The 27,210-nt window shown below is 46.0% G+C and overlaps 1 protein-coding gene across 2 annotated transcripts in view; it reads left to right on the forward strand.

Annotated features, from left to right (window-relative positions):
- Positions 1-27,210, forward strand: part of srrm3 (serine/arginine repetitive matrix 3) — a 105,444-nt gene that overhangs the window by 71,000 nt on the left and 7,234 nt on the right. For both annotated transcript variants that reach the window (XM_035434707.1, XM_035434708.1), the window contains exons 4-12: positions 2,992-3,111; positions 3,717-3,797; positions 5,082-5,150; positions 8,666-8,701; positions 9,429-9,479; positions 10,958-11,062; positions 15,674-15,839; positions 24,046-24,344; positions 24,738-24,977. In XM_035434707.1, the coding sequence (XP_035290598.1) occupies positions 2,992-3,111; positions 3,717-3,797; positions 5,082-5,150; positions 8,666-8,701; positions 9,429-9,479; positions 10,958-11,062; positions 15,674-15,839; positions 24,046-24,344; positions 24,738-24,977 (1,167 nt within the window). The remainder of the gene's footprint in view (positions 1-2,991; positions 3,112-3,716; positions 3,798-5,081; positions 5,151-8,665; positions 8,702-9,428; positions 9,480-10,957; positions 11,063-15,673; positions 15,840-24,045; positions 24,345-24,737; positions 24,978-27,210) is intronic.

Genomic DNA, 27,210 nt, shown 5'->3' on the forward strand with positions numbered 1-27,210 from the left:
CGTTTGTTATAGAGCCGCACCGCTCCAAAGCTTGGACGCTACCATTAAAAAGGAGAGGGAGGGTTTCGGGGGATTCCAGCGCATGGCTACGCGGACGTGTGCGGGTTCACAATGCTCGACCGATGGAACACCTCTGAATTTTGGCATAAGGAGGGGACCGTTCGCAGGCCTTTTTATTTTTTAGGAAAGAGGAAGCAGGACACGGGAAGAGTCTCCTCAGTCGGCCTGCTATCTGAACACGCTCCACCCGGGGGGCGAATGGAGCGGGCTGTCCGTGGCGCCCTGGGCGGGAAACTCCCGTCATGTGAGGTCGCCGTGACGCGTCACACTGCGGACAGCTACAGGAGCAGAGCATCAGTGGGATGAGAAGCTGGGGGGGGGGGGGGCAGCTCCATGAACAGGCCTGGGATATCAGAGGAGCTTCACAGTCATGATACAATAAAAGAAACTCTATGGTCCCTCCTGGCTCTGAGGACAGGAAAGCTAGCCATGGCTAACAACCGCAATTCCATTTAGTAGTGAAACCTGAAGGGGATGTGATATTACATGTTCACCAACCAGTAACCCCCACCAGCCATAGACATTAAGTAGACTCTCATGAGTCTGTAAACAGGAAATCATGCTAACAGCTTCAGCTTGTTTATTGTAGGGCTTTCACTTAACCAAAAAATTTAATATATTGATTTATTTATGGTATTAATGTTCTCCTCTGTCAAACCTATATTGCAGTTCCTGTCTTTTTGATGGATGATTCTGTGACCAATCGGTTAATCCTCACTTTTTGTATTGTTCTTATTTGGTTTGGCTACAAAAACAATAAGAAGTGGTTACAAAAATGATTATTTATTTATCTTTTTTTAAGCTATTAGATGAGTGGATCTGATATGCCGCGTGCTGTTATTTGTTTCTCAGCCGCACTCAATCTGCCATTTGAGCCAATAAAACATTTATATGCAGGGGTATTGATTATGGAATGTGGCATTCTGTTGTTCAGGTGCATTTTATTTAAATCTGGAGCTGTCAATGGTAACACTGCTTTTTAAGTTACCATGGTTGCAATGGTGAGTGAATGCTCAGGTCAAGCGGTACTTACAATGCAAAGAGCACCATTTTTTGGTCACATTGCCAACGGACACGACAAGGGATTTTAATGGTTTGATTATTTTATAACGCCCGCATTTTAAAATGGCAAATAATTTATGGCCATTTATGAATTTATTTTCAAAATCCTTCTCCTTTCCCTTCTGAGCAGAATTTGTTTTCTAATTTATGTTGTGGCAAAGCTACCTTACAAGCTCTTTTCCCAGGAAGTTTGGTTTAGAAGTGCCCATAACTTTCCTGTTACTGTGCAGGAACACAGCTGTCTCCCTGTCTTTGGTTCGACTTTCTTTGCAGACTGAAGGTCTTTAGTATCCCCTACAGGTATTTAGATTCTCCCTCTGTGGTTTCTCTGGCCCCGTATGGATCAGGCTGAGTACATGTCTCAGTGCTTTGTGCCAATGTCAATGCCTCGTTTTCTTGAAAGCCAGCCTTTGGTCGTTTGAAACTTCTGTTCAATAGCAGCTGCTGAATCAGAGTGCGCTTTTCTCGTCCGTCCTACGGGTGTGAAGCGAACTTCATTTAACCCGTTTGAAAGGGTTTTCATCTGCGGATTACTAATAACTGGTTGGTCTTAAATTACGTCAACGTCGCGCAATTTTTCTCCGCTACAGCTTCGTTCTGCTCTTTAAACTAAGTACGAAAGGTCGAAAGTTTTTGGTTTTTGTTTGTTTACGTGAGCTTGCAGCGTGCAGCAGTCCGTGACCAATTAAGAATCCGATGCTCCTGAGCAAACGAAGCGAGCAGCTACCGCCCACCGGTGTAACTGTTGGGAGTGCGTATCAGTGTAATTTGCGGACATTTCCTCTTGACGGATGCTGTCTCGCATTTATTATTAATCGGTTTATCTTAGTCACGTACGAAAGCTACCCCTCAAAGATCTTTTCAGCGGTTTGCCTTGGCTGTCAGCTTGTGTAGCGCGGCCCCCGAAGACGGCAACGCGAAGCGCAGTGCGCTAATCCGATATCCCTATAGCTGGGCCGTTCTCCTGCGCGAGGGAGATCAGCAGAGCACGTGCCGCTCCTGGATTAGCGCGGAACAGAACACCATCTGCATGGGGGGGGGGGAGAGGGTGACTGCGCCACCCTGCGAAATTTAGCACTGGGGCAAAAAAATAAATAAATAAAAGAATAAAAAGAAAAATGTGTGAGTTGTGATTATGTGTGAATATGACGTAGCCTGATACTGTCTTCATGTATGGCTATTAATATGGAAAGCAATGTGAAAAGCGCGTACTTCTACATTAAAAAATAATGCACTGATCATTGTTTTGTGAGTTTTTATATATTTTATGCGTGCTTGTTTAGCATTCCTTCATCTGATTAACATAATGTAGTTCACAAAGCACTTTCTGTGTGGAGTCTGCATGATCTCCCTGTGTCCGTATGAGTTTCCTCCGGGTACTCCGGTTTCCTCCCACAGTCCAAAGAAATGCAGGTAGGCTAATTGGAGACTCTAAACTGCACATAGGCATGGGTGGGTAAGTGAGTGGTGTGTGTGGCCTGTGATATATTGGTGGCCTGTCCAGGGTGTATTCCTGCCTCTCGCTCAATGCACGCTGGGATAGGCTCCTGCACCTCCTGTGACCCTGCCCAGGATAAGCGGGTATAGATAATGGATGGATGCATGGATAGTTACTTTCTCAACACATTTTTATAGTGTTATTGGCTACATAAATGTACAGTAGATTAAAATCAAGGTGGGTGGTCTCAAACTTGCTAAAAGATGCTCAAGATTAAGGTTTGAATCATTAAGGTTTGAATCACACAACATCTCCATGTCTTCACCCACCTGTCAGTAAAAGTGGGTGGGGGGCAACTGTCACTCAAATCTGTCGTAGGGGTAGCCTGGTACAGACGTGGTCATTTAATGCGTCCTTGTCCTCCTGTGCAGCGTCAATCACTGCTGCGAGGGGCAGGGGGAGGAGCACGCGGAAGCCGAGGGGTACGTGGCGGGATGCGATTGCTACGGCGACTGCTACGACAGGGAATCGGCCTGCCACACTGATTACAGGTGAGCCGCTCCCCAACACCGCACGCCTCAACCGCACACACACACAGATAATGACAGAATGTGGCCCTCTGCCAAAATCAGCTGCTTAATCCTCCACTCCGCAAGTCTGGGATGCCTGATGCTAGCGCTCGTAGCCTATTCGCCCTCCTTATCTCCGATTCCCCCCCAAAGCCAAAAACTTGCTTGAAAGCAGTAATTCACGTTTGCGGTGTTTTTTTTTTCTTCTCAGAGCCTTTGAAGTTTAATATAAATGCAGATGAGAGTGGGTTGAATTTAAGGTTTCATCCCTGTGATATCCGTCGCACGCTGGATATCAGTTTGCTATTTGTTCGTCGGAAAGACAATAAAGCAAGGACGAATGAGCGTTCGGTAGATTGTACCGTGCGAGCGGCGGCCTCTGCCAGGTAAATGACGGGCTTACGTCGAGGATTTCGGCAACGGTGCAATTTTCCGAATTTGTGCTTGAGATGCTCGACGCGTGCCTGTGCTTTAATGAAATCGGAACTAAAAGATGGCTTCAGATTTGAAATGCGTGCGGTTGTTTGACTTTTCCCGTCTTGCCTGTCTCTTATCTCTGCCTCGTACCTGAATGTGCCTTTTCCCAGAACGAAGAGGAAATCGAGTAGTTCCCCCTCCCCTCCTCCAAAGAAGAGAAAGAAGAAACGGTCTGGACGTCGACGGAGCCGGTGCGTTTCTTCTGCAAACACTAAAGATATTTTATTTTGAAATATCTTCTTATATAAATGTATTGAAATATCGATAACACTAAACTGAGGCATACAGTAATGCAACACAGTAAAATACGATCAGTGGGGGAGAGGCTTTATTATTCCTACAGGCAATTTGGAGTGCAGCCATTTTCCTTTATTATTTAAAAAAAATAAATTAGGTTTTTTTAAACCCAGTGTGCGGTTGATCGTAACCAATTCCCACCACAATTTGGGATGGCCAATTCTCTGCAGCTGCAGACGCGCCCGTGCTGGAACCCACCTGCTTCGGGAGAGAGCGTAGACTTCCGCGGTTCTCCTCCCCAAACTTTGTGGTGTTGCCGGGTTACTCCTGTTTACACCACAGACAACAGCGTCAGCTTGCATGGAGAAGAGTCAGAGGAAGACCTTTCACATGCGGTTTTAGCGTGCACCGTCCACGATCAACCAGCAGGGGTCGCTAGATAGCGATGAACGCAGACCCTTATCCGGCTGATCCCCCCTGTACCGTGGGCGACACACTCGCCATATGCATGTAGCTCTATGGAGCCGTCGGCCACTGTCGGCACTGGCTCGGATTCGATCCGTGCTCCGCAGCGTGGCGCCTTAACCCGAATTAACCGTCCGGCTGGTAGTTTCAGCATGAATCCGCGTACAAATTTTAAAAACCATAGAAACGGCACAGTTGCGGGTCATTGCAGCGCTGTTGCCGGTGGAAACTGAATTAGTGGCTGATTTGTGAGAGGACAGTTGGATGAAGCCGCACAGTTGCTTGCAGCAAGCGGCAGGAGGCTTGAGGCTGATTCTTCAGCCGGGCTGGACAGCGCGCCATTATGGCTGTGCGTTCCGCCCTGCCTCCTCCCATCGTCTGGCCAAGTCAATGAAAGAGGACTGCGGGGAACGAGGGAGAGGGATAGAGACGGAAAGAGCAGCCGCGTGCTGAGCGACTGGGTCTTAATAGAGAGCCAACATGGAGGGGCAGGAGTCTGCCAGGTGCGCCAGACATAGAAATCACACAGACAACAGCAATTAAAAAGAAGAAAAGACCAACACTGTGGGGCAGAGAAAACGAGCGAGGCAGCATTTTACCCACGGATATCCAGGATGACAGATTCACAGCACAAGGGCCCGGTCGGCGTGCTCGTTATGCTTTCTCGTGAATTATACCCCCGCTTTTGGCTACCTCGTGAGCTCTCTCTTCCTCTCCCTCTCTCTCTCTCTCTCTCTCTCTCTCTGAGCGGTCTCTATTTTCCTCGTCTGCAGGTTCGACAGCGCGTCTCCTTCCCGTAAAGAGAAGAAGAAGAAGAGCGGGAAGAAGCACAAACGAGACAGGTACTTATCCTCCGACAGGGGGCCCTCAGTCTGCGCACTTCACGGGCGCTACACAGGCCGGGAGGGCGGGGCTTTGCAACGCTGGAGCACCCAGCTGCATTGTATTGTTGTCGGTTGCTTTATTTTCCAACAACGGATCGAGTCATCGCTCCACCGCAAAAAAAAAAAAATTTGCAGACGTGGTCAAATGAGGAAGCAGAATATGATGCTGATGTGTGCAGTCCAGTTTTTAAGGTCATTAAGATAATTAGTTAATTAACACACACACACAGACTTCGGGTGGTTTCAAGAATAGGCATATTATCTGATGGTGCATTTCCTGCGGGACAGAACTTTTCATGTTTGTTTATCTGTGCGCCTCAGATTTAATTAAATATCATGTCTAATTAGCGGTATTACACTTTGAAGGTCACATGCGCTGTTCCCCCCCCCCCCCTTCTGACTTTCCTGTTAAGCCCAATTCCTGTGGCATTTCAGCGATTAAACAACCCAGAATAAGAACTTAATAAGACGCACCTCGTTCGAGAACAAGGCCGCGCGATTCCGCGCACGGTTCTGTAAAATGGAGCCTTTCGTAACTGAGGTGGAAATAGGAACGCGCGCGCGTGTTGCGCGAGGCTTTTGGGACCAAAGCCTTTTCATGTCGGCGTGCGTGGCATCCATATTCATGACTGCCAGGCCCCGGCATCTGTTGCCTGAATATAAAGTCAATATTGGCATTCCAAATTTCATCCTCTGTTATCGTTTCATGTTCAGGAAAGGAAGTCGCGCATTAAGCTCAGTTTTTTTTTTTTGGTGTGATAATGTATTCTCCCAAACGTCCCAGAATTTAAAAAAAGTACTGGGGTAAAATTGAATTTCTGAAAGTCTCCGGTTACACTTTGCAGTATGTGTATTACGAATTAATTTCCAGGCCGCACGATAGTCAACTGCTTTTCATTTCCTCCTCATTTTAAGCAGCCGCAGCGCAGGCTCAAATATTCATGGAGCCGGTAAAATACTGAATACCAAAACCATTCAATGCAGATGCCGTTTAATTCCTTGAAAAGGAATGCTTTTTATATTTTTTTTTTGTGATGTCATCCCGTGCTTCTTTTCACAGTAACTTAAAAAGCAGAGCGTCAGCGCTAAACGAATGGGAGAAGCCAGTTCGGCGGTCGCTGCTGTTTTGTGTTAGCACGCACTATATCGCAGTGGCGAGAAGCAAGTCTCCAGGGCGTGTGCATCCCTTCCCGTCATACCCCGGCTCACAATAGTGCCCGGAGATTTTCCCTCTAATACCCGCGCCAGCGAACGGACGGCAAAACAAGAAAAACGATCCCTTCGCCAAATTGCTGAGCGTCCTCATTTGCTGACTACCACCAACCCCCCCCCCCCACCACCCCACCCCCCCACCCTCACCCCCAGTCTCTTCCCCCCCATCCTCACATTTCAGGAAAAGAAAAAAAAAAGGCGCCCTGCATTGCAGATATTGTCCTGCACATGTTTGGGGATGAATAATGCATGGAGCGATTGGCTGAGGGAAAACAGTGCGAGAGCGCGGGCGAATCGGCCTCTTCCCCAGGGTCAGCCGGCTCCCCCGCACGGGTCCGTCTGTGGCTGCGGCGGGCTCCGCTCCGGCTCCTCAGCTGGGTCCTAAATAACGCCTGGGCTCGGGCCTCGCTGAGCTCTGCTATCAGAGGGCCTCTCCTGTTTGAAGGAGCTTGGTAGATTCTGACATCGTTGGATCAAAGTCCTTTGCCTTTTAACTTAATATGTTAAAAATAGACCTGGAAATTGATTTTGAATGTTCTTGTAAAGGTTTATATAGAAGAAAAGATTTTAGGTGAACCTGCCAACTGAGGACATGGCCTTTACATTTTTTAGCCATTCAAGCCTGTTCCCTGAGAATATTCTCAGAGAAACCTGCCTTTCGAACAGAATAAAAATGCTGAATAGAATTTCCAAATATAGAAAACAGCAGTGTGAGGCACATCGACTGTAGGAGTGAAATTATGAGCCCCCGTGTATTTAATGAACTAAAATACAATGTACCTACCTGGAGGAGTTTGTCGAAACAGTGTCAAAACTTTATTCATTAAATGCGCTTGGTAACAGCAGACAGTGCACTGCTTGTCTTTTTCACATTTATGAGGTTGGATACTGCGCCCTGACACTCATCCCAGAACAGATGACAGGATCCTGGACCGTGCTCAGCTTTAATGAAACTTTCATTTGAAATGTCTGCCCATAGAGCAATCTTATCCGAAAATGGCCAGTGTGTGGGTGTACGTGTGGGCTTTTTTTTGTTTTAGCCCAGCACGAAAACACCTGATTCTGCTTATCAAGGTCTTGATTGAAGACCATGATTTGTTAATTAGTTGAATCAGGTACCGTAGTGCTGGGTTAAAACAAAAACCTGCACCCACGCCTGCCCTTTTGGGATAAGATTTGACACCCGTGCTATAGAGTCAGGGCTTTGTATGGGAGCGTACTCATTTCATTTTAGATCAACTTGAGCAATACCTTTGTTGTGACAAATGGATTTGTGCTTCCTGTACCTCTATTTCTTTGCATTGGTTTCCCTTTGGAATGTCCATGACACGAAAGCTGGCAGTAAGTCACCATTTGGTGCCATTTACTTGGACAGTGCAGGTTTGCAGATTGCATTCGGTGTCAGATGCTCTTCCGTTGCAGTGACAGGCTTGAAATAGAAAAACTAAGTGCTGCCATATCTTTTGATCACTTATTCTTCCGACTGTAGCACATAGCATTTCGTATTCATTTCATCAACCAACCCCAGCCTTATAATCTTGCATGCAGTAAATGCCAAAAAAGTGTTCAATTTAATTATTTGGCTTCAACGTTAGGTGTAATACATCCTGGTTGAATGATGGTGTCTGTTAAAGGACTCCTGATAAGAATAATAACAGTGCTCAGCTTTTCACTCCCTCACCTCACTCACTTCCTGTCCATCTTATCCAGAAGGATTCAGCGCCGCATCAGGAGTCAGTCTCTGACATTACTATATGTATAATACATATATAAGGATATCTGTGCGTCTAGGAGCCACCTAATCCAAATAGCCTTTACCCTTTCTCCTGTAAATGTGTACAGACTGCATTTTTTTCTTACTTCGTATTACTTTACGAGTCTTACTTTTCAAGAAAAACACTGCAGTCATATTTGTGAAAATGTTAAAAGGCTTTAATGAATCAAGAATGGACTTTGTGTGTGTGTGTGCGTGTGCGTATGTGTGCATGTTCGTGTGTGTGTGTGTTCGCGCGCACGTGCGTGTACAAGGTATGTAGAATGGTTGTGCTTCCAAACAGGGGCACATTCACATTCGCCAGTCATGTGAAAAGCTTGCTGGGAATAAAACAGCGATAGGAGTCTGCACACGGAAGACATTGTGCTTGTCTATTAGAGCAGTACAGAATGTGATGAGAAGCGCAGGTTGTTAGCACACCGCCGCTGGTTTTCGCTGCTTCGGCTGCGCAGCGGAGTGTGACTGAGCGCTTTGCTCCTGTGCGCAGGTCCGCCTCGGGTGCCAGGAAGAAGAGGAGGTACAGGTGAGAGCGAACGAACGCCCCAGCCTGAACACAGTAACGAGCCTGAACACTGATGCCAATCAATTCAGCACAGGGCTGTGGTGCAAAAAAAAAAAAAAACTAATTTAGCATTTAGCCCTTTGCAGTCGTCAGTGAGTGCAAAAACCTTCAACCCCAATCATATTCAGTCATGCTTGGAATATATAAATGACTCCCAAGGCGTAGCAGTTTGAACTGCTCCAGGTCTTACAAGGATATGAACGTAAAGCCTTCTGCCCCAATCATATACAGTCATACTCGGAATTGAAAATGATTCCCAGTGCGTAGCAATTTGAGCCATTCCAGGTCTTAATAGAATATGAATGTAAAACTTTCTACCCCAATCATATGCAGTCATATTCGGAATTGAAAATGACTCCCGATGCATGGCACTTTGAGCCGTTCCAGGTCTTGCTACGATAAGGTGTGTTTCCTGGGTGCGAGCGTCCAAATACTCAACTCTTTACCCTCACCTGTCTGTGGCTAGACTGGGGCGTGGCTTGAAATCGCTGTGCGTCGGTAGTTATTTCATCTCTGCATATTGCTCTGTTTCGCCTCGGTGTTGTTTAGGCAACATGCCCCTTGTTTGCCCACGAAGGATCCACTTTGATTTGATTCCGCGATCGAATCACGGCGCGTTGACCGTACTTGTTCCGATGGCTTTTGGCGAGACGCTCCTAATTTCTTGCTGACTTTGTTCACTTATCAGATCTGGGAGCCAAAAGAACAAACACAAAGAAAAGAACAAACAGAGAAAGAGGTAAGGAGCCGTCCTCCCTAAGATTCCTCCATCATAAAATCCTTCAAACACGAGGTTCTCGGTTCCTACTGTACTGCGCGCTGAAAGGTTTTTGTTGTTTTTTTTCCCCGTGTCTGTAAGGAAGAAAGATCTTCATTAATGTTGCTTCAGGCTTCATGATTTGGTCCAGGCCATCTGTTGAATTTCAAAATGCTCAATATGCATATGAAAGACCACCGGAATCCAGCGCGTTCCAAATATCTTACTCAGTGAAATCTATCCTAATGGCATTTTTCTTGTGCAATCTGTATTATGTAAATGTATTCTAAATCCTGATTCACAACAGATTGTGTCCAAAAACCAATTGAAATATAATCAAGTCCAGTGTGAGAGGAGAAATTATTCTGCCACGTTCATCAACCTAGCCTAATTCCCCCTCTCATTTTCATGAAAAAATGTGTTATTATTGGGGGTGTGCTCGTAATATTGATATGGCAATATATTTTAACTTGTAACATCAATACAGAGATTGCTTTATCAATATGTTAATAGTTTTTAAAATGAATTTCCACGAAACGCGGACAAGTTTAAATGCAAAAACAAAAATCGAAGCATTCATAAGCTCCAAAGGCTTTTGTGTATTTTTTATTGTTCTTGGCTTTTACTGTTCACAGTAAACAGCTGCGATATTTGATTTGGTTTCACAACTTTTAAAAACTTTTTCTAAATTCATATCCCCATGTGCATTGCAATATGAATTGTACCGTGACCCAAATATTAGGGTACATATTATATCTTGAGGCAATACCCAGCCCTAGTTTTTATATAGAATGAAATAATTGTTTGTGCGAGGAGTGTCTTGTCCCTGGAGTGGGATAATATTTTATTGTTAAAGCATAAATAAACCAAATCAATAGCACCCTATGCCTTTTAGTACAATGTGTGATAAAAAGTGCCTGAGAAAATCATCAGATATTGTGTTAATGGGTAACCCAGGGTTTTCTGTCTTGCCCGAAAGTTTTTGTGAGTGTAAGTTTTTGCTTCTGCCCAGCACTACAACATCTGATTCAACTGATTAACTAATCCTGGTCTTCAATCAAGACGTAGATAAGTAGAATCAGGTGTCTTAGTGTTAGGCCAAAGCAAAAACCTGCACCCACACCGGCCCTTTTCGTGATAAAACTGGACACCCCTGGCTTAACCGATAACAGTTGGCCCCACTAACCGAAAAGCAAATTTAAGCAGCACTCCAAAATGCACCACTCAAAATGCAGAAAATACCCTTTGGGAAAAAAAAGTTTTTCCCAGGGTATTCCTGTCCTCAATAAGCTTTTTTCAAATATATATACTGTCAGCACACATGCCGGTGTGCACACTTTACCCAGAGTTCACTTTTTGTTTCAGAGTTTGGTGAAGGTCAGGTGAAAGTCTTAGTATAGCTGATCCACCGCTTGTGAAGGTGATGGTGACGCTCTGTTTGTCGCTTGGTGTCCCTGTAGGTCTCCGGCCGACTCCCCCGGCAGGAGGTCACACCGCAGGGGCAGCTGCAGCTCCCGTAGCGCCTCCCTCTCCTCCACTGGGAGCCTGTCCAAGTCCCCCAGCAGGTACAGGAATCCCAGCACCTCACAGTGCATCCAAACAGCATATCTCTACACCTGCCACACTGATACAGTGCATACATCCAGCATCTCTCTACACCTGCCACACTGATACAGTACATACATCCAGCATCTCTCTACACCTGCCACACTGATACAGTACATACATCCAGCATCTCTCTAGACCTGCTACACTGATACAGTACATACATCCAGCATCTCTCTAGACCTGCCACACTGATACAGTACATACATCCAGCATCTCTCTACACCTGCCACACTGATACAGTGCATACATCCAGCATCTCTCTAGACCTGCCACACTGATACAGTACATACATCCAGCATATCTCTACACCTGCCACACTGATACAGTACATACATCCAGCATCTCTCTAGACCTGCTACACTGATACAGTACATACATCCAGCATATCTCTACACCTGCCACACTGATACAGTACATACATCCAGCATCTCTCTACACCTGCCACACTGATACAGTACATACATCCAGCATCTCTCTAGACCTGCCACACTGATACAGTACATACATCCAGCATCTCTCTACACCTGCCACACTGATACAGTACATACATCCAGCATATCTCTACACCTGCCACACTGATACAGTACATACATCCAGCATCTCTCTACACCTGCCACACTGATACAGTACATACATCCAGCATCTCTCTAGACCTGCCACACTGATACAGTACATACATCCAGCATATCTCTACACCTGCCACACTGATACAGTGCATACATCCAGCATCTCTCTAGACCTGCCACACTGATACAGTACATACATCCAGCATATCTCTACACCTGCCACACTGATACAGTACATACATCCAGCATCTCTCTAGACCTGCCACACTGATACAGTACATACATCCAGCATATCTCTACACCTGCCACACTGATACAGTGCATACATCCAGCATATCTCTACACCTGCCACACTGATACAGTGCATACATCCAGCATATCTCTACACCTGCCACACTGATACAGTACATACATCCAGCATCTCTCTCTACCTGCCACACTGATACAGTACATACATCCAGCATATCTCTACACCTGCCACACTGATACAGTACATACATCCAGCATCTCTCTACACCTGCCACACTGATACAGTACATACATCCAGCATCTCTCTACACCTGCCACACTGATACAGTGCATACATCCAGCATCTCTCTAGACCTGCCACACTGATACAGTGCATACATCCAGCATATCTCTACACCTGCCACACTGATACAGTACATACATCCAGCATATCTCTACACCTGCCACACTGATACAGTGCATACATCCAGCATATCTCTACACCTGCCACACTGATACAGTACATACATCCAGCATCTCTCTCTACCTGCCACACTGATACAGTACATACATCCAGCATATCTCTACACCTGCCACACTGATACAGTACATACATCCAGCATCTCTCTACACCTGCCACACTGATACAGTACATACATCCAGCATCTCTCTACACCTGCCACACTGATACAGTACATACATCCAGCATCTCTCCACACCTGCCACACTGATACAGTACATACATCCAGCATCTCTCTACACCTGCCACACTGATACAGTACATACATCCAGCATATCTCTACACCTGCCACACTGATACAGTGCATACATCCAGCATCTCTCTACACCTGCCACACTGATACAGTACATACATCCAGCATCTCTCTACACCTGCCACACTGATACAGTACATACATCCAGCATATCTCCACACCTGCCACACTGATACAGTGCATACATCCAGCATCTCTCTACACCTGCCACACTGATACAGTACATACATCCAGCATATCTCTACACCTGCCACACTGATACAGTACATACATCCAGCATATCTCTACACCTGCCACACTGATACAGTACATACATCCAGCATCTCTCTAGACCTGCCACACTGATACAGTACATACATCCAGCATCTCTCTACACCTGCCACACTGATACAGTACATACATCCAGCATCTCTCTACACCTGCCACACTGATACAGTGCATCCATCCAGCATCTCTCTAGACCTGCCACACTGATACAGTGCATACATCCAGCATCTCTCTACACCTGCCACACTGATACAGTGCATACATCCAGCATCTCTCTACACCTGCCACACTGATACAGTGCATACATCCAGCATCTCTCTACACCTGCCACACTGATACAGTACATACATCCAGCATATCTCTACACCTGCCACACTGATACAGTACATACATCCAGCATCTCTCTAGACCTGCCACACTGATACAGTACATACATCCAGCATCTCTCTAGACCTGCTACACTGATACAGTATATATCCACCCAGCATCTCTCTAGACCTGCTACACTGATATAGTACATATCCACCCAGCATCTCTCTAGACCTGCTACATTGATACAGTATATTAACCCAACAGTTCACTACACCCAACAGTCACTACACCCAATACATCAATACAGTATATTCATTCAGTATATTCTCACACTTACTATATTGATGCAGTATACTCACTCAGTATCTTACCAAGTCCCATGACACCGATTGGGACTGGTAAGATACTGCATCCACCCAGAAACTCACCAAACCAGTGACAATGATACAGTATATTCACCCAGCATCTCCTAGTCTGTGTGTAATACTAGTGTTGGCTTCTAGACAGTCACATAAAGCCTTCATTTATGCTATCCAAGGTCATTAGACCTGATACATTTACAATGTCAAATTAGCTAGTGTCTCATCACTACTTATTAATATATAAACTCACAAATCAGACCTACTTCATTTATAATGTAACCTGTTCCAGCATGTCGTTAGACCTGCCTCATTTATGCTGTCCTGGCAGGTTAGGACTACTTTATTCATAAACTCTCAAAGTAACTCATCAGAGCCGCTTGATTTGATGTTCTTACAGCTCCACTTACTCTTACTAAGCCTGTGTGACACATGCCACTTATAGTCTTACCATTTAACTTTAAGTTACAGTTTCACAGCTAAAGTTCATACCAGCGCCACTACCTTTAGTTCATTGTCACTTAGCTTGTGTGGGATGGATTACTCTGGCCATCGTAGCTCAGTTAAACCGCCAGGTTTATCCTTGCTCAGGTGTAAGATTCTAACAGCAGGGCCGCCACAAAGCAAGCTAGAGTGAGCTGTTCCAGAAGAAAGTGCTCGCCTGAGTCTGTGTGTGCTGCTCTCTCATTGCATTACTCTGTATGTAGGTGGGTGTTGCACAAATCTGTTTCTGCTTCCCCACCCTAATAAGCATTTGTAAAAGGCCTCCGGTAAAAACAGACCAGGAGCTTGTGTTCAAAGGGACTGCTACCCTTCTTCCTGCTCCTCTTACAATTAAACTTGCTAAGAAAATGAGTTTGAGTCTGTCACACGCTGGTGTGACACCCCTGGGAGGGAGATGCGGCAGTTCCGGAAGTTGCCGCACGGAGAGAGAGAGAGAGAGAGAGAGAGAGCACACCCACACAAACACAAAATGAAATAAATGAACACCTTCACCCTTCCCCCTCATGGGTTCCAGGCAAAAACAATAAACTAAAACAGACAAAGACCCAGATCTGGCTCTCGCAAAAAACTTTCCACCTAATCATCCCCTGATTTAATTGGCTAAAAAATGTTCTCTCCCTCCAGTGGAGCTGCTCAGTGGCCACCAATAGGGGATTGTGGTTGTACTGGGCAGCTCCCAGGTGTGAATGTGTATGAGTGTGCAGCAGGGCGTTCCTGCAAAAGTGCATTCGTGCTCAGTGAACCTACCCTGGGTAAATAAAGGTTAAATAAAATAAATGAAAAGACAAGGGAAGTAAAAGTGAGCAGTAACTTTTCAGTCCACTGCTCATAGCTGGTCCTCTTTTCAGCAGCCCAGCTCCTGCTTGCTTTTCAGCGGTGGTTTGCTTTCGTTTTGTGCTCTGACAAACACGCGAACAAAAACTGAATAAAGCACGGCGCTCTCGGTTTGAGCTCTCCATCTCGGCCCCGAAACTGTGGAGAGAAACACCCCCCCTCTAAGCACCTGGGCTGATTAATTAATGCAACCCAGGTGCGCGCGCTCTCTCCACCAGCTGGCAAAGCCGAGACTGAGAATCCGCTTCTCTGGCGGACCGACTGCCACGGAGCCATTCTGACTTTGAGTGTGGCTCACTTGTATTTTTAATCAGGGGATTAACACAGAGATGCCATTTGACGTGTCTGACATGCAATGAATTCTGGGTACTTAACACTCCAGAGCATTTCTAGCGGAGAAACTCTGTGCACACCCTGTTTCGCAGGAGGCTAAACATTTGGCCCAAGGCTTTCGTGAATCAAAGGACACAGAGCACGCCCGTGGTGCTGGGCGTTGGAGTTTTTGAACACACTTCAAAGGTTTTCACATTTCCATGGTACCGAGGAAGCCATAATCTGTAACCAATGAAATTACACCAAACATAACAGCATTAAAAATGAAGAGCGCACGCGTTCAGAGAGAAGCGAACGGTTCTCTTTCTGCGGCAGCGTGGTTTCGTGAGCGAACTGTCAGCCGACTGCCGATGTGTGATTGCCTCCCCCCCCCCCCCCCCCCCCCATGCCAGGCCGAGTTCGAAGCACCGAGCGGACGGACACAAGGCCTGCCCCAGCGCGTCGGCTCGCAGCGCGTCCCCGTCCCCCGGCCACGCCCCCAGCCCCGCCGCAGTATGGCAGAACGGTCACCGCGACGGCCCCCGGAACGGCAGGGACAGCGGAGACAAAGCGCAGGATGTATGTAGTCTCTTCTATTTCGCTCTCTCTCTCTCTCTCTCTCTCTCTCTCTCTCTCTCCTCTCTGTTGGTTTCTTCCTAAACTGCCCGTCCGTGCTGACTTGTTTTTTAAATTTTTTTTTAAACCCACTTTAATCAACGTACAAGTAGGTTGACTCCTGCTTTTCTTTTCATGGTTCCATTTCAGTATTTCTCTAAGAATTGTTCCTTTTTTTTGTTTACGGAGTAGGGTTTCATAGTCGAGTTCACTCTCCTTTCTGCTCGCGCAGTCGTGCTTCCTCCTTATTTTCCGCTCTCCTCAATTTACATGTCATCTCGTCTTCCTCTGTTACTCAGAAAGCAGGCCAGGGACCTGGGAGAGAGCAGGGAAACGTTTAAAGATTCGACTCGTTCTCTCTGGCGAGGGACAGAAAAAGATATATCTGCTCTTCGTTTTATTGGCTGATCGGCGCGATCGCTTCCGCAGCACGCTAGCATTACAAATATCGAGCTGCTAAGTCAGGCTCTCTGAGCTCTTCTTGCTTTTGTTAGTTCGGATTCCTCTGAAAAGCCTCCTTGCAGCGATATGTAAAACAAAAACCTTGATCCGTATGAGGCAGGGAAAATGATGAATATTAAAGACATTTGCAAAGTGCACAAATGCAGAAGAGCTCAAAAGACACAGCTGGAGGCTGAACCTGTGGTACGTGCTCTTGTGTTTCTGAAAGGCCCGTTTCGTCGGTTGGCTAAGGAGGGTCCCAGCTCATGATGACGAGTTCAAAACCTGACTAGATTAAATGACAACACAGCTAACATCACGGCATATTTTAAAAAAATATATTTTTCGGATAGAACAGTGTAGAGAGACAGGAAATACTAGGAGGAGAGAGAGGGAGAAGCATGCGACAAACGCGATCGGATTCGAACCGCCGACATTTCGGCTCGCGTTGAACACGTGGATAGCGCTCTACGGACTGCGCCACTAGGCCCCATCAAGCCACAGTTTTAAATACGGGCGAGAATGTAGGATACAATGGCCATGTCGCAGGGTGTCAATTTCCACATACATGCATGAGGTTTAAATCCTCAAGGATACTTGTTTGTGACTTGCTTGATTTATAAGGCATCTGGTCAAGTCAAGGTTAAAATAGCACACTTCAGATTGAATGGGAGTGTCAGGGTATATCTCTTGGTAAAGGAAAAGCAAATAGAAAGACATACAGCTAAACCACTGTGTGTCATTGCCTCAATGGAAAAACAAAAACTAAAGTTTCAGAAAGCAAGCTTTGCTGTGTTTGAGGTTATCCAGAGGTTTGCAGGGTTCTGCATCTCTCTTGAGGGAGTCTCATCAACGTGATGTCTGCTTCCTGGTCTTGGAAGCCATGTGATCAGGCCTTAATTAAACGCGGCATAACTCCACTCCAGGCCCTAAGGATTTCAGTCAGTACTTACTTCTAAAAGATCCGAATTTCTCTGACATCAATCTGCTCAGGACTGCAGGAATCAACCTCACTGGAGGTGCAGTGAGACCCCAAGTGCAGCTGATGCTGGCCCGAGTCCATAGTAATACTGTAATAAGAAATCACGACAGAAAATAGGTCTTTCTTGAGTGAGAGTGCATCTGATTTTCTCTCCGCTATGATCTTGGACAGCTGGAGTTTTGAAAGTGGGAGTGCTGTTGTCCATATTGTCACCGGTTTAATTGTAACTCTGGATGTTATTCTGCCGTGCTCTGTCTCTCAGGTTTGCCCATTAAAAAAACATGTTCCATCCAAACCAAAAAAGTTAATATAATACTGATATAATTTAGAATGCTAGATTCAAACACGGAAAAAGAAACTGAGAAATGAGTACTGAAATCCTGGCCTCCTCCTCCTGACCAAGAGAAAGAGGCCATTTTGTGTCTGTTGCCTGAATTGCTAATTCCATTGTCGCTTCATTTGTGACAACAATGAAATTGCGTCGGCTAAACATTTTACTGTGATTATTTCTATTTCCTATGAAGTGTCCCCACATCCACGTAAAAAGCAGACCGGCTGTTTGCTTTGTGTTTAAATCATTATTATACAGTAGATGAACTGCTCAGAAGATGGTTTTAAAGGAGTTTGCCATGGTCTCAGGGAAGTTACTTTCAGAAAATGACTGACAAATGCTTTCGTGTCTGAGATTCGTCCCAGATTGCATGCTTACGAGGATGTGCCATTTGCTTTCTCTCCTTTTTGTTTCTTTCGTCATTTCCTGTTTATTTCATATTACCATTGATTTGAGTGGCATTTACCAATAAATACCCAAACTTTTCTGTCTTGTTTATGTAAAAAGCACTCATATGATTTGGAACTGGATCAAGTAGGTTAATGGGTATGTGTACTAGTTTTCTTGTTGATACAGTTGTCTTTACAAGCACATGTTCTGCTCAACTATAGTCCCAAACCTTTAAAAGGGCCTACCGCTCCCTGGTGTTGAACAGGCCATATTTTGCTTCCTGTTTTTGTATCATTTTTGACTTGCATGATGCCTCTTGATGGCAGTACCACTTCCGTCAGACTGTCCATTGATGTTGACTCTATGCAGCACTATAATTACACACAGATCCATTCAAGAGGTTAAATGGGTGTCCTTCCATTGCTGATAGCAGCTGCACTGAGGTTTATTTTTTGGGAGGATTTTAAATAGAGATCTCTGAACGCTCACGCTATAGAAGACCCGATGCATCATCTGCACACAGTTACTGATTAGCATATCTTCAACAGCTAGGGTATACTATCTTTGCAACACCAGAGTATGTTTTCCTTTAATTATCTTCAGCTGCTTAAACGGTGCATATGTGTATGCGAGTGCCACACAGTACACACAGTTTCTGGTAACTGTTGTTTTAAAGGAACCCAAGCCACTTTAGACTAAAGCTCAGTCAAAACTGCATAGTTTACATTTAGCATTTGAGAAAGTTTGCAGCCAAGGGTTGAATAAACCACTTTACTGAATCCCTTGGATTTAAAAAAAGGCTGTATATTATACGTGACAGTCCTTACCAGAAATGGCATGTTTCTGTATGTTGCAATGAAATATGGTGCCAAACACCATTCCCCCTAAAGGTTTTTATCTGTTATACCAGGAAACATGCTGAATTTCACACCCAGAGATCTTTTGGAAAGTCTCTCTCTATTTCCTGCATCCAGAGTAGAGAGAGTGGTGACCCCGGCGCGGTCTAATAAGATTTAAGTGTCGCGAGTACATCTGGACCACGAGTCCTTTTTCGACAGATTCTCGAGAAATGTGGCTTGGGTCCCTTTTAAATTTGCTGACTCTAGTTGTCCATCCTGGCAGCGATTACCCTGCCACCCAGACCCCCCTCCCCTCCCCTCCCCACCCGTCTGTGTTGTGTGTGACTCACTTCTTGCCTTCTCTGTTGGCCTGACATGCTCCTCTCCCCCCCCCTCCCCCCCCCGTTCTTTCGTCATTAGCGAAACTTGGCATGCCCTTGCAGTTTTGTTCACCGGATTTCGTTTCTGTAACTTATTAAGCTACGTGTTCCTTCACCCCTCCCTCTTCTTTATTTCCTACCATGGCTGCATTTGTCTGAGCAAAGAAAAGATAGCACACCATATCTTTTGGTTCCTTTTTATTGGTTTTAGTTTTTTTGTTTATTTTTTTGAATATATATTTTTAGTTCTGTTTGTTCAGTTCCCTTAGTTGTGGGACAGTAAGTAGCACAGTACTAAAAAAAGTCATTGTCTTCTTCCCATTTTGCTCTCCGCTGCGGAGACTATCCTTTTCTCTTTTTTTCTTTTTCTTTTTTCGATATTGCTTACGTGTCACTGATTGAAATGGAAGGTAGGTAACGGTCTGCCTCCGCACGTGCTCATTATGCAAACGAGAATGTGAGAAGCACCCTAGCTTGACTTCAATGTTTCTCTCTCTCTCTCTCTCTTTTTTTTTTTTTAAAACTTCCGGTGGTTTCTTTTACTGTTCCTTTTAAATTACGCTTACTTTGAGATTTCAATTGCGAATTGATTTCTTTTTCCCTTTCTTTTTATGACTCATACTTAAGTCCAGTACTCTCGTCCAGTCATTTCCCTGTTCACCTTTTCTGTTTGATAGATACTGCATTCCTGTCTGTCTAGCATTACTTTGTTCCTCAGTGAATGGTCAGCCCATCTTATGATTTCGTTATCTTGAGTTCTTGGTAATAGCCGTTCTACCAACTGTCATTGGCATTAGTGGCTGTCTGTTTTCTCATAGCTGTAGCTAAGATTTTTTTTTTGTGTTGTTTAGAGGGAAAGGGATGGGTGTGGTTGTTGGACATCAAGGGCAGATTTGGACAGTAGGATCCCCCGGTATTTACCCCCTGATTTTTTCCTGCAGTACCTAACACACAATCGGACCTGGTGAGCGCAAAGCTAATGCATGCAAGAGAATTCATCACGTTTTCCATTTTCCTCTTATGGAAACCACTCATTACCTTTGACCTTTTATTCCCCTTGCAGTAGGCCTGCAATTACAATACAGATGCGTGCCCCTCCTATCCACTGCTCCTCTGTTCACACATCCACACTCAGAGCTGATGGATAAGTGCTGCGAGTTAACCCTGTCACATTCTAATAAGTTAATCATCAGTGAATTTTTTGATAAATGTTACTGAATGGTGTTTATAATTGTGACCTTTATGGCTTAAGTGAAAAGGATCGTTGCAGACTGGCAAAGAAAAAGAAAAAAAAAAATGCTATTTTAAAGCTAGGGAATTATTTGAGAACGCAGTGAAACGTTTGACCTTAAAGCGAAACCTAGACTGCCTGGCTGAACGGAGAGGGTCACACTGGAGTGTACAGACACCGAATCAATGAGTCTTTGAAGGTGATGCTTGACCTTTTTGACTTATCTTCACTTATCTCAATCCACTCAGTAACCCCCCCCCCCCCCCCCCCCCCCCCCTACTGGAAAGCAGTTTGTCTGGCACACGTCCTTAACCGCTTCTTAACAGACACTGACCCAGCGCAGTCGCAGCAGCAGTGCAGTAAAGGCCGCGTTAAACTGTTGTCGCTCGCAACATTGCGCCTGGTGTTTCAACCCAGGGGGATTCATCTGCAAACGTTTCCATGTGTTTTTTTTTTTGTTTGTTTGTTTGTTTGTTTTTTTGGAAGACTCCTTCCTAACATTTAGCGACAGCACATAACTTGTTTGTGGGTGATTCCATGGGCTTTAAAAGGTAACTCCACCAAAAAACTAAAATGTGATTTTTTTTTTTTTCAATCTTGAGAGATTCCTGGGTATTTCATATTGAAAAGCAAGAGCCTGTGATCCCAGTTGTGACATTTCTTCCACAGGAAAGTCACACGTCGTACGTCAGTGTTATACTAGTGTGCCAAATCCTTTCGAAGTGAAGAATAGACATTACATTTTTATCAACAGTTTTCACGGCTATTTCCAGCCCATGTGTGAGCCTTCCAAGTCAATTAACAAAGAATTTATGTAGCGATATTGTGTTAAATATTATTTGAAGCCCCGCTGACATTTTTCATTTTAAAATATCTCACTGTGAAGATTGGGAGATGGTTGCACCCCGTCTGCCTGTTAGCGAAAGGTTAGCACGTTGAAAAGCAGATATCAATTAAAGATCCACGCAGACACAAATTAGCACGGTGTGCAATGAATAGACTACATGTATAATACAGTGGAGTATTTTCTCTATGTATTTATGCTTAAAAGAGCTCAGCTCATTTTGTGAAGGTGGTGTCGTACCAATGTCATTTACTGAGAATGGGAACCGTGATGCGATGACTCAAATGATCTCATGTTCTTAGTACAAAAATTAATTGGGAGCTTTTCAATATGAATACCTACTATTGTAAAGGGAAGCAATAAAATATTTTAGAATTATGGTGCAGTTTCCTTGGAGAAACCTGTCAGGGCCTGTTCCCCTCTACTTCTTTAGTGAAAAGGTCAGAAGGTGATGGGAGGGGTTCGTTTTTAAGGTGAGAGAAAACGTTCCTTGGCTCTTGTCTTTTCCCTGCTTTTCTCTGGCGTTCTGCTCCGTTACTGTGTAGCATATCCAGGCTCCGGGGAAACAGCCTCTGATGGCCAGTACCAGAGATCCCAGGCCTCCCATGTGCTCTTCCCTGAGATGCACACACACACACACACACACACACACACACGTACGTACACACGCACACAGGCGCACACGCATACATCCACACAACACACACACTCACACACACTCACACATACATGCACACAAGACAAACACCCACGCGTGTACACACACACACACGCACACACACATCCACACAACATACACACCCACCCACCCACATGCAAACACACACACACACACAGTCACACACACAGGTGCACAACACACACACACACACACATACATGCACACAAGACAAACACCCACGCGTACACACACACACACACACACACAAACACACTCACGCGTACACACACGTGCACACACACACACACACACACACACACACACACACGCACACAAGACAAACACCCAGGTGTACACACACGCACACACACAAACACACACGCGCGTACACACACATACACACACACACACACACACACACACATACCCACGCGTACACACACACACACACACACACACACACATACATACCCACACGTACACACATACACACACCCACCCATTCCACATGAACGCAAGACAAACACACACGCATGTACACACTTACACACGCACACACACATACACACACACATGTACACACACAAACACATATGCATACATACGTACACATGCACACTCATTCAGCCGTGCATGCACATGGACACACAAACACTTATTCATTCACAAACACATCTTGTATGAAGTATTATTGTCAACCCTGCTTCAAGTTGTAGATCACAACTGCCAACTCCAGGTATTATAATGAAGAACTTCTGTTTAAATAAAGTACATTCTTCTTCAGTAAGATTGTACTGAACGTCATTTCCCTGCGCCAACTCACCATAAGGGTCTTAACACAAATAATGAAACTGTTTCTATGTGAAACGTTCAGCCGGCTCCCTCCTAACGACTCTGAATCATGAGCCAGAGGTCATTTGTGGAAGAACGGCAGACGCGGTAGAGGTCAGGGACTCCCAGAGGAAGCTGACACCATTCATGTCAATCATGAAAGAGCACATGAGGACCCTCCACCTCGGACCGCCCCCCCCCCCCCTCTTTTTGGGGTTACGCGCCATTCCAAAACGATCGAGGTCCTTCCTGGTTGCGGGAGCCCACGCCGGCCCTTGCCTGTGTCACAGTGGGCGGGAGTGAGTGGTTTGGATACGTACTCTGGTGTGAGAGTTCCTTGCACATTGTGGTTTTTTTTTTCTCTCTCTTTTTTTCTAAAGAAATCATACATTGTTCATATATCACTACCAGGGAAGGGTTTTGTGTCTTTTTCTCTTGCATTTTGTGACTCTAATGATGCACTTATGTTACCCCACTTTTCCCTTTTCTTCATACCTAACCTACTAAAGGAGGGAATACCACTTTATTGGTAAGTGGATGTTAACCAAAAGGGAGTTAAACAAAGATTATCCATTAAAAAAAAAAGACATGGGTCGCTGTTCACATCTCCGCAGTTGTCTGCAGGAAAAAAAAAAATACACAAACGAAATTATTATTGAGTGTAAAGGCAATTGTTTTGATTGGATTGATACTATATTTGTGAATCTTTATTTTGTTCCTTCCATTTCTGTGATGTTCCGTCAAGTTGTTTCTTAATTTCTTTATGATTTGGTTTCATTTTTTGTTTTTTTGAATCATTACCTAAACGAAAAGTCCTCCGTTTTATTTTTTTTTACTATTTTGTACAGATTCTCTCTGTATTTGTTACATTGCTTTCTGCTCTCTTATCTTCAATTAAACTTCATTTTGTTTCCTAATTTACATTTTCTCCTTCCTCTTTCTTACTATTTTTTTTTTTCCTTTCGGGTTTATGATTTCTTTGACTCATTATAATTTTGCATGTCAAGTATTGCATGTGCTGCACCATAGAGGACTGTCTTTGAGCCTTACCGACAAACTCTAGATCTTGTTTTTCTTTAGATATCACGTTCTCCTTTCCTTTTCTTTTTTTGGCAAATACACCCTTGCACACACGCGCTGTGGCCAGAACACTCTAACACAATTTTTACTTTTTTTTTCTTTTTTTGTTGTTTTTTTTTTTTGTTTTTGTTTTTTTGTTTTTTTTTCCTTTTCCCTCCAGGCGATGAGGTCATCCGCGGGCTTGGCGGGAGCTCGGGCGTCGCTCTCCCCCCACCCGAAAGGGGCCAAGGCCCAGGACGCCAGCGGCACCAGCCCGGGGGTCCCTCCGGGCGTCGCCGCGTCCGGGGACGACCATCGCCAGGGCGCGAAGCGGTCCCCGTCGCCGCCCCCCGTCAAGCGCAGGAGCCGCCAGAGGGCGCCGGGGAGGAGCTCCCATTCCCCCGCCCGCAGCAGTGACTCCGCCCACTCTCAGCACGACCTCCCGGTGAACAAGAGGAACAAGAGCTCGCAGCAGAAGAAGTGAGCAGCGGCCTCCTGCCAACAGCCCCCGCCTCCCACGTGCCTCCCATGGGCTCCTCAGCACTGTAGATGCCTCTCCCTGCCTGTAGGGGGCATTGCTAAGCTGAAGGATTGGACAGTTCTGTTGACGACTCCGAATTATTTTGTACTGTGGTTTTCAGTAAGACCTTCACGCAAGAGAACCCTTGTTTTGTATGGGAGGCTTTTACCCAGCAGTTTTGTTGTTTAAATTCAGAAAAAGATCCCATTAAGCTAAATTATTTGTTGTTTTGGCAAACCACTTAATGTGACTTCCAATAGATGATTGATCAAGTTTATTTGATACAGGATAGGTTAGGGTTAGGGTTAGGGTTTTTGTCCCGTAATGACCTCTGACCTTTGTCCCCTTCCCAGGACAAGAGGGGCCCGCTCCTCCAAGCGGCGCCATCGCAACCGGACGCAGGCGCGTCACCGGAGCTCGTCGGCGTCCCCGACGCGGCGCGGGCGCCGAGCGTCCGGCCGGAAGAAGAGCTCCTCCCACAGCCTCCGCCAGCGCAGCAGCTCCTGGAGCAGCGCGCCCTCCGGCTCCCGCTCACGCTCGCGGGAGCACGGCAGCAAGGCCAAGTCCCCCCACTCCCGCCAGAACCAATCCAGGTACGGCCCCTCCCCCTACACTCCCGCCAGAACCAATCCAGGTACGGCCCCACTCCCGCCAGAACCAATCCAGGTACGGCCCCTCCCCCCACTCCCGCCAGAACCAATCCAGGTACGGCCCCTCCCCCTACACTCCCGCCAGAACCAATCCAGGTACGGCCCCACTCCCGCCAGAACCAATCCAGGTACGGCCTCACTCCCGCCAGAACCAATCCAGATACGGCCCCTCCCCCCCACTCCCGCCAGAACCAATCCAGGTACGGCCCCACTCCCGCCAGAACCAATCCAGGTACGGCCCCACTCCCGCCAGAACCAATCCAGGTACGGCCCCTCCCCCCTACACTCCCGCCAGAACCAATCCAGGTACAGCCCCTCCCCCCCACTCCCGCCAGAACCAATCCAGGTACGGCCCCCCCCCCCACTCCCGCCAGAACCAATCCAGGTACGACCCCTCCCCCCCCCACTCCCGCCAGAACCAATCCAGGTACGGCCCCACTCCCGCCAGAACCAATCCAGGTACGGCCCCTCCCCCCCCACTCCCGCCAGAACCAATCCAGGTACAGCCCCTCCCCCCCCACTCCCGCCAGAACCAATCCAGGTACGACCCCTCCCCCCCCATTCCCGCCAGAACCAATCCAGGTACGGCCCCTCCCCCCCCACTCCCGCCAGAACCAATCCAGGTACGGCCCCACTCCCGCCAGAACCAATCCAGGTACGGCCCCTCCCCCCCCCACTCCCGCCAGAACCAATCCAGGTATGGCCCCTCCCCCCCCCACTCCCGCCAGAACCAATCCAGGTACGGCCCCTCCCCCTACACTCCCGCCAGAACCAATCCAGGTATGGCCCCTCCCCCTACAATCCTGCCAGAACCAATCCAGGTATGGCCCCTCTCCCCACTCCCGCCAGAACCACTCTAGGTACAGCCCCTTCCCCCACTCCCACCAGAACCACTCCAGGTACAGCCCCAAATTCCCTGCAGCCCCCCCCCCTCGTGCCAGTCCACTGTCCTCCCTGTGTCTTCTACAAGTGTCCTTCAAAAGATACATGATTAAATAAAAATTCTTTGTTATGGTTTTCAGCAGCCTGAACTAGATAGGTAGGTAGACAAAATGGATGAGATACACTCAACAGTTAAACTAAGGTATTACTGAGGTTAATGTCAGAGAATTCACCAGACATTCAGTTCTGGGGATGATTTTTTAATTACATTTTTTAATTACATCAATCCCAACCTTCCCAGTAGCAAGGTGCAAGGTCAGGGTTAACTTGAGCCTGGAGCACAGAACTTGCATGCCTGAAAGAAGCCTTCAAACACAGTCCACAAGGCAGCCAACCAGCACGCCACACATGACTTGCCACATCACCTTCTGTAATGGGATCTATTTTCTGTTTCCTGCTGGTTCTGCTTAAAATAAAAAATACACAAGGAGGCCAGACTGTCTGCTCTCCTTTGAAAAAAAAACAGAACAAAAAACAGCACAGCCCTTCCATGGCTTTCAACAGCATGCATCTCCATTTCAAATACCTGCTGTTTTTGGTCTCCTATGCAAACTATGCGAGTTTGTTCTCCCTTCCTTCATAACGAACATGGACTTTTCCCACCTTGTATTCTTTTCAGAGCTGCTAAGGCATGACTCTTTTTCTAATTTTGATTATTTCACGTTTTTGTTGTCAGTGGAATTTTTTTCAAAATGAATTTTTTTTTTTTGAATCAGTGATAATTTGGAGCTTAGTAAATAATTGTATACTGTTTCCAGTTTCATAACCCATTCAGTTGACCAGCCAGCCCCTAACTCTGAGGTTCAAATCTGTGAGATTATAGTAGTATAATTCAAGTTGAACTTCACCCATCAGCGAACTGCTGGTGGTAACATGGCCAAATAGTTTTTGGTTCAGAGTCTTTCAAAGCAAAGCATTTGTTGGCATCTTCTGGGAAAAAAATGAGTTTGACAAACACAAACAAGCTTATTCAGTTTCGCCCGAGCATCTGCCCGTCTCTTGGCAGCGCACCATCAATCCAGAACTTGTTTGTCGTCTCAGATGTAGATGGCTCTTTTTCCAAGACTTATCATGCTCAGGCACCCTGCAACACATGCCTGCTTCCTGCGTTGTTTGAATTACCACTCTCGGCAATTGTCAATGTGGCTTTGTTTAGACTGGTTAATTTGAAGTGATTTTTTCCACACATTCGTTATGTATCTGATCTTTTCTCTTGAAGTCCGAACAGTAGATA

The sequence above is a fragment of the Anguilla anguilla genome, chromosome 9 (genome assembly GCF_013347855.1).
Source record: "Anguilla anguilla isolate fAngAng1 chromosome 9, fAngAng1.pri, whole genome shotgun sequence".
Taxonomy (NCBI): Eukaryota; Metazoa; Chordata; class Actinopteri; order Anguilliformes; family Anguillidae; genus Anguilla; species Anguilla anguilla.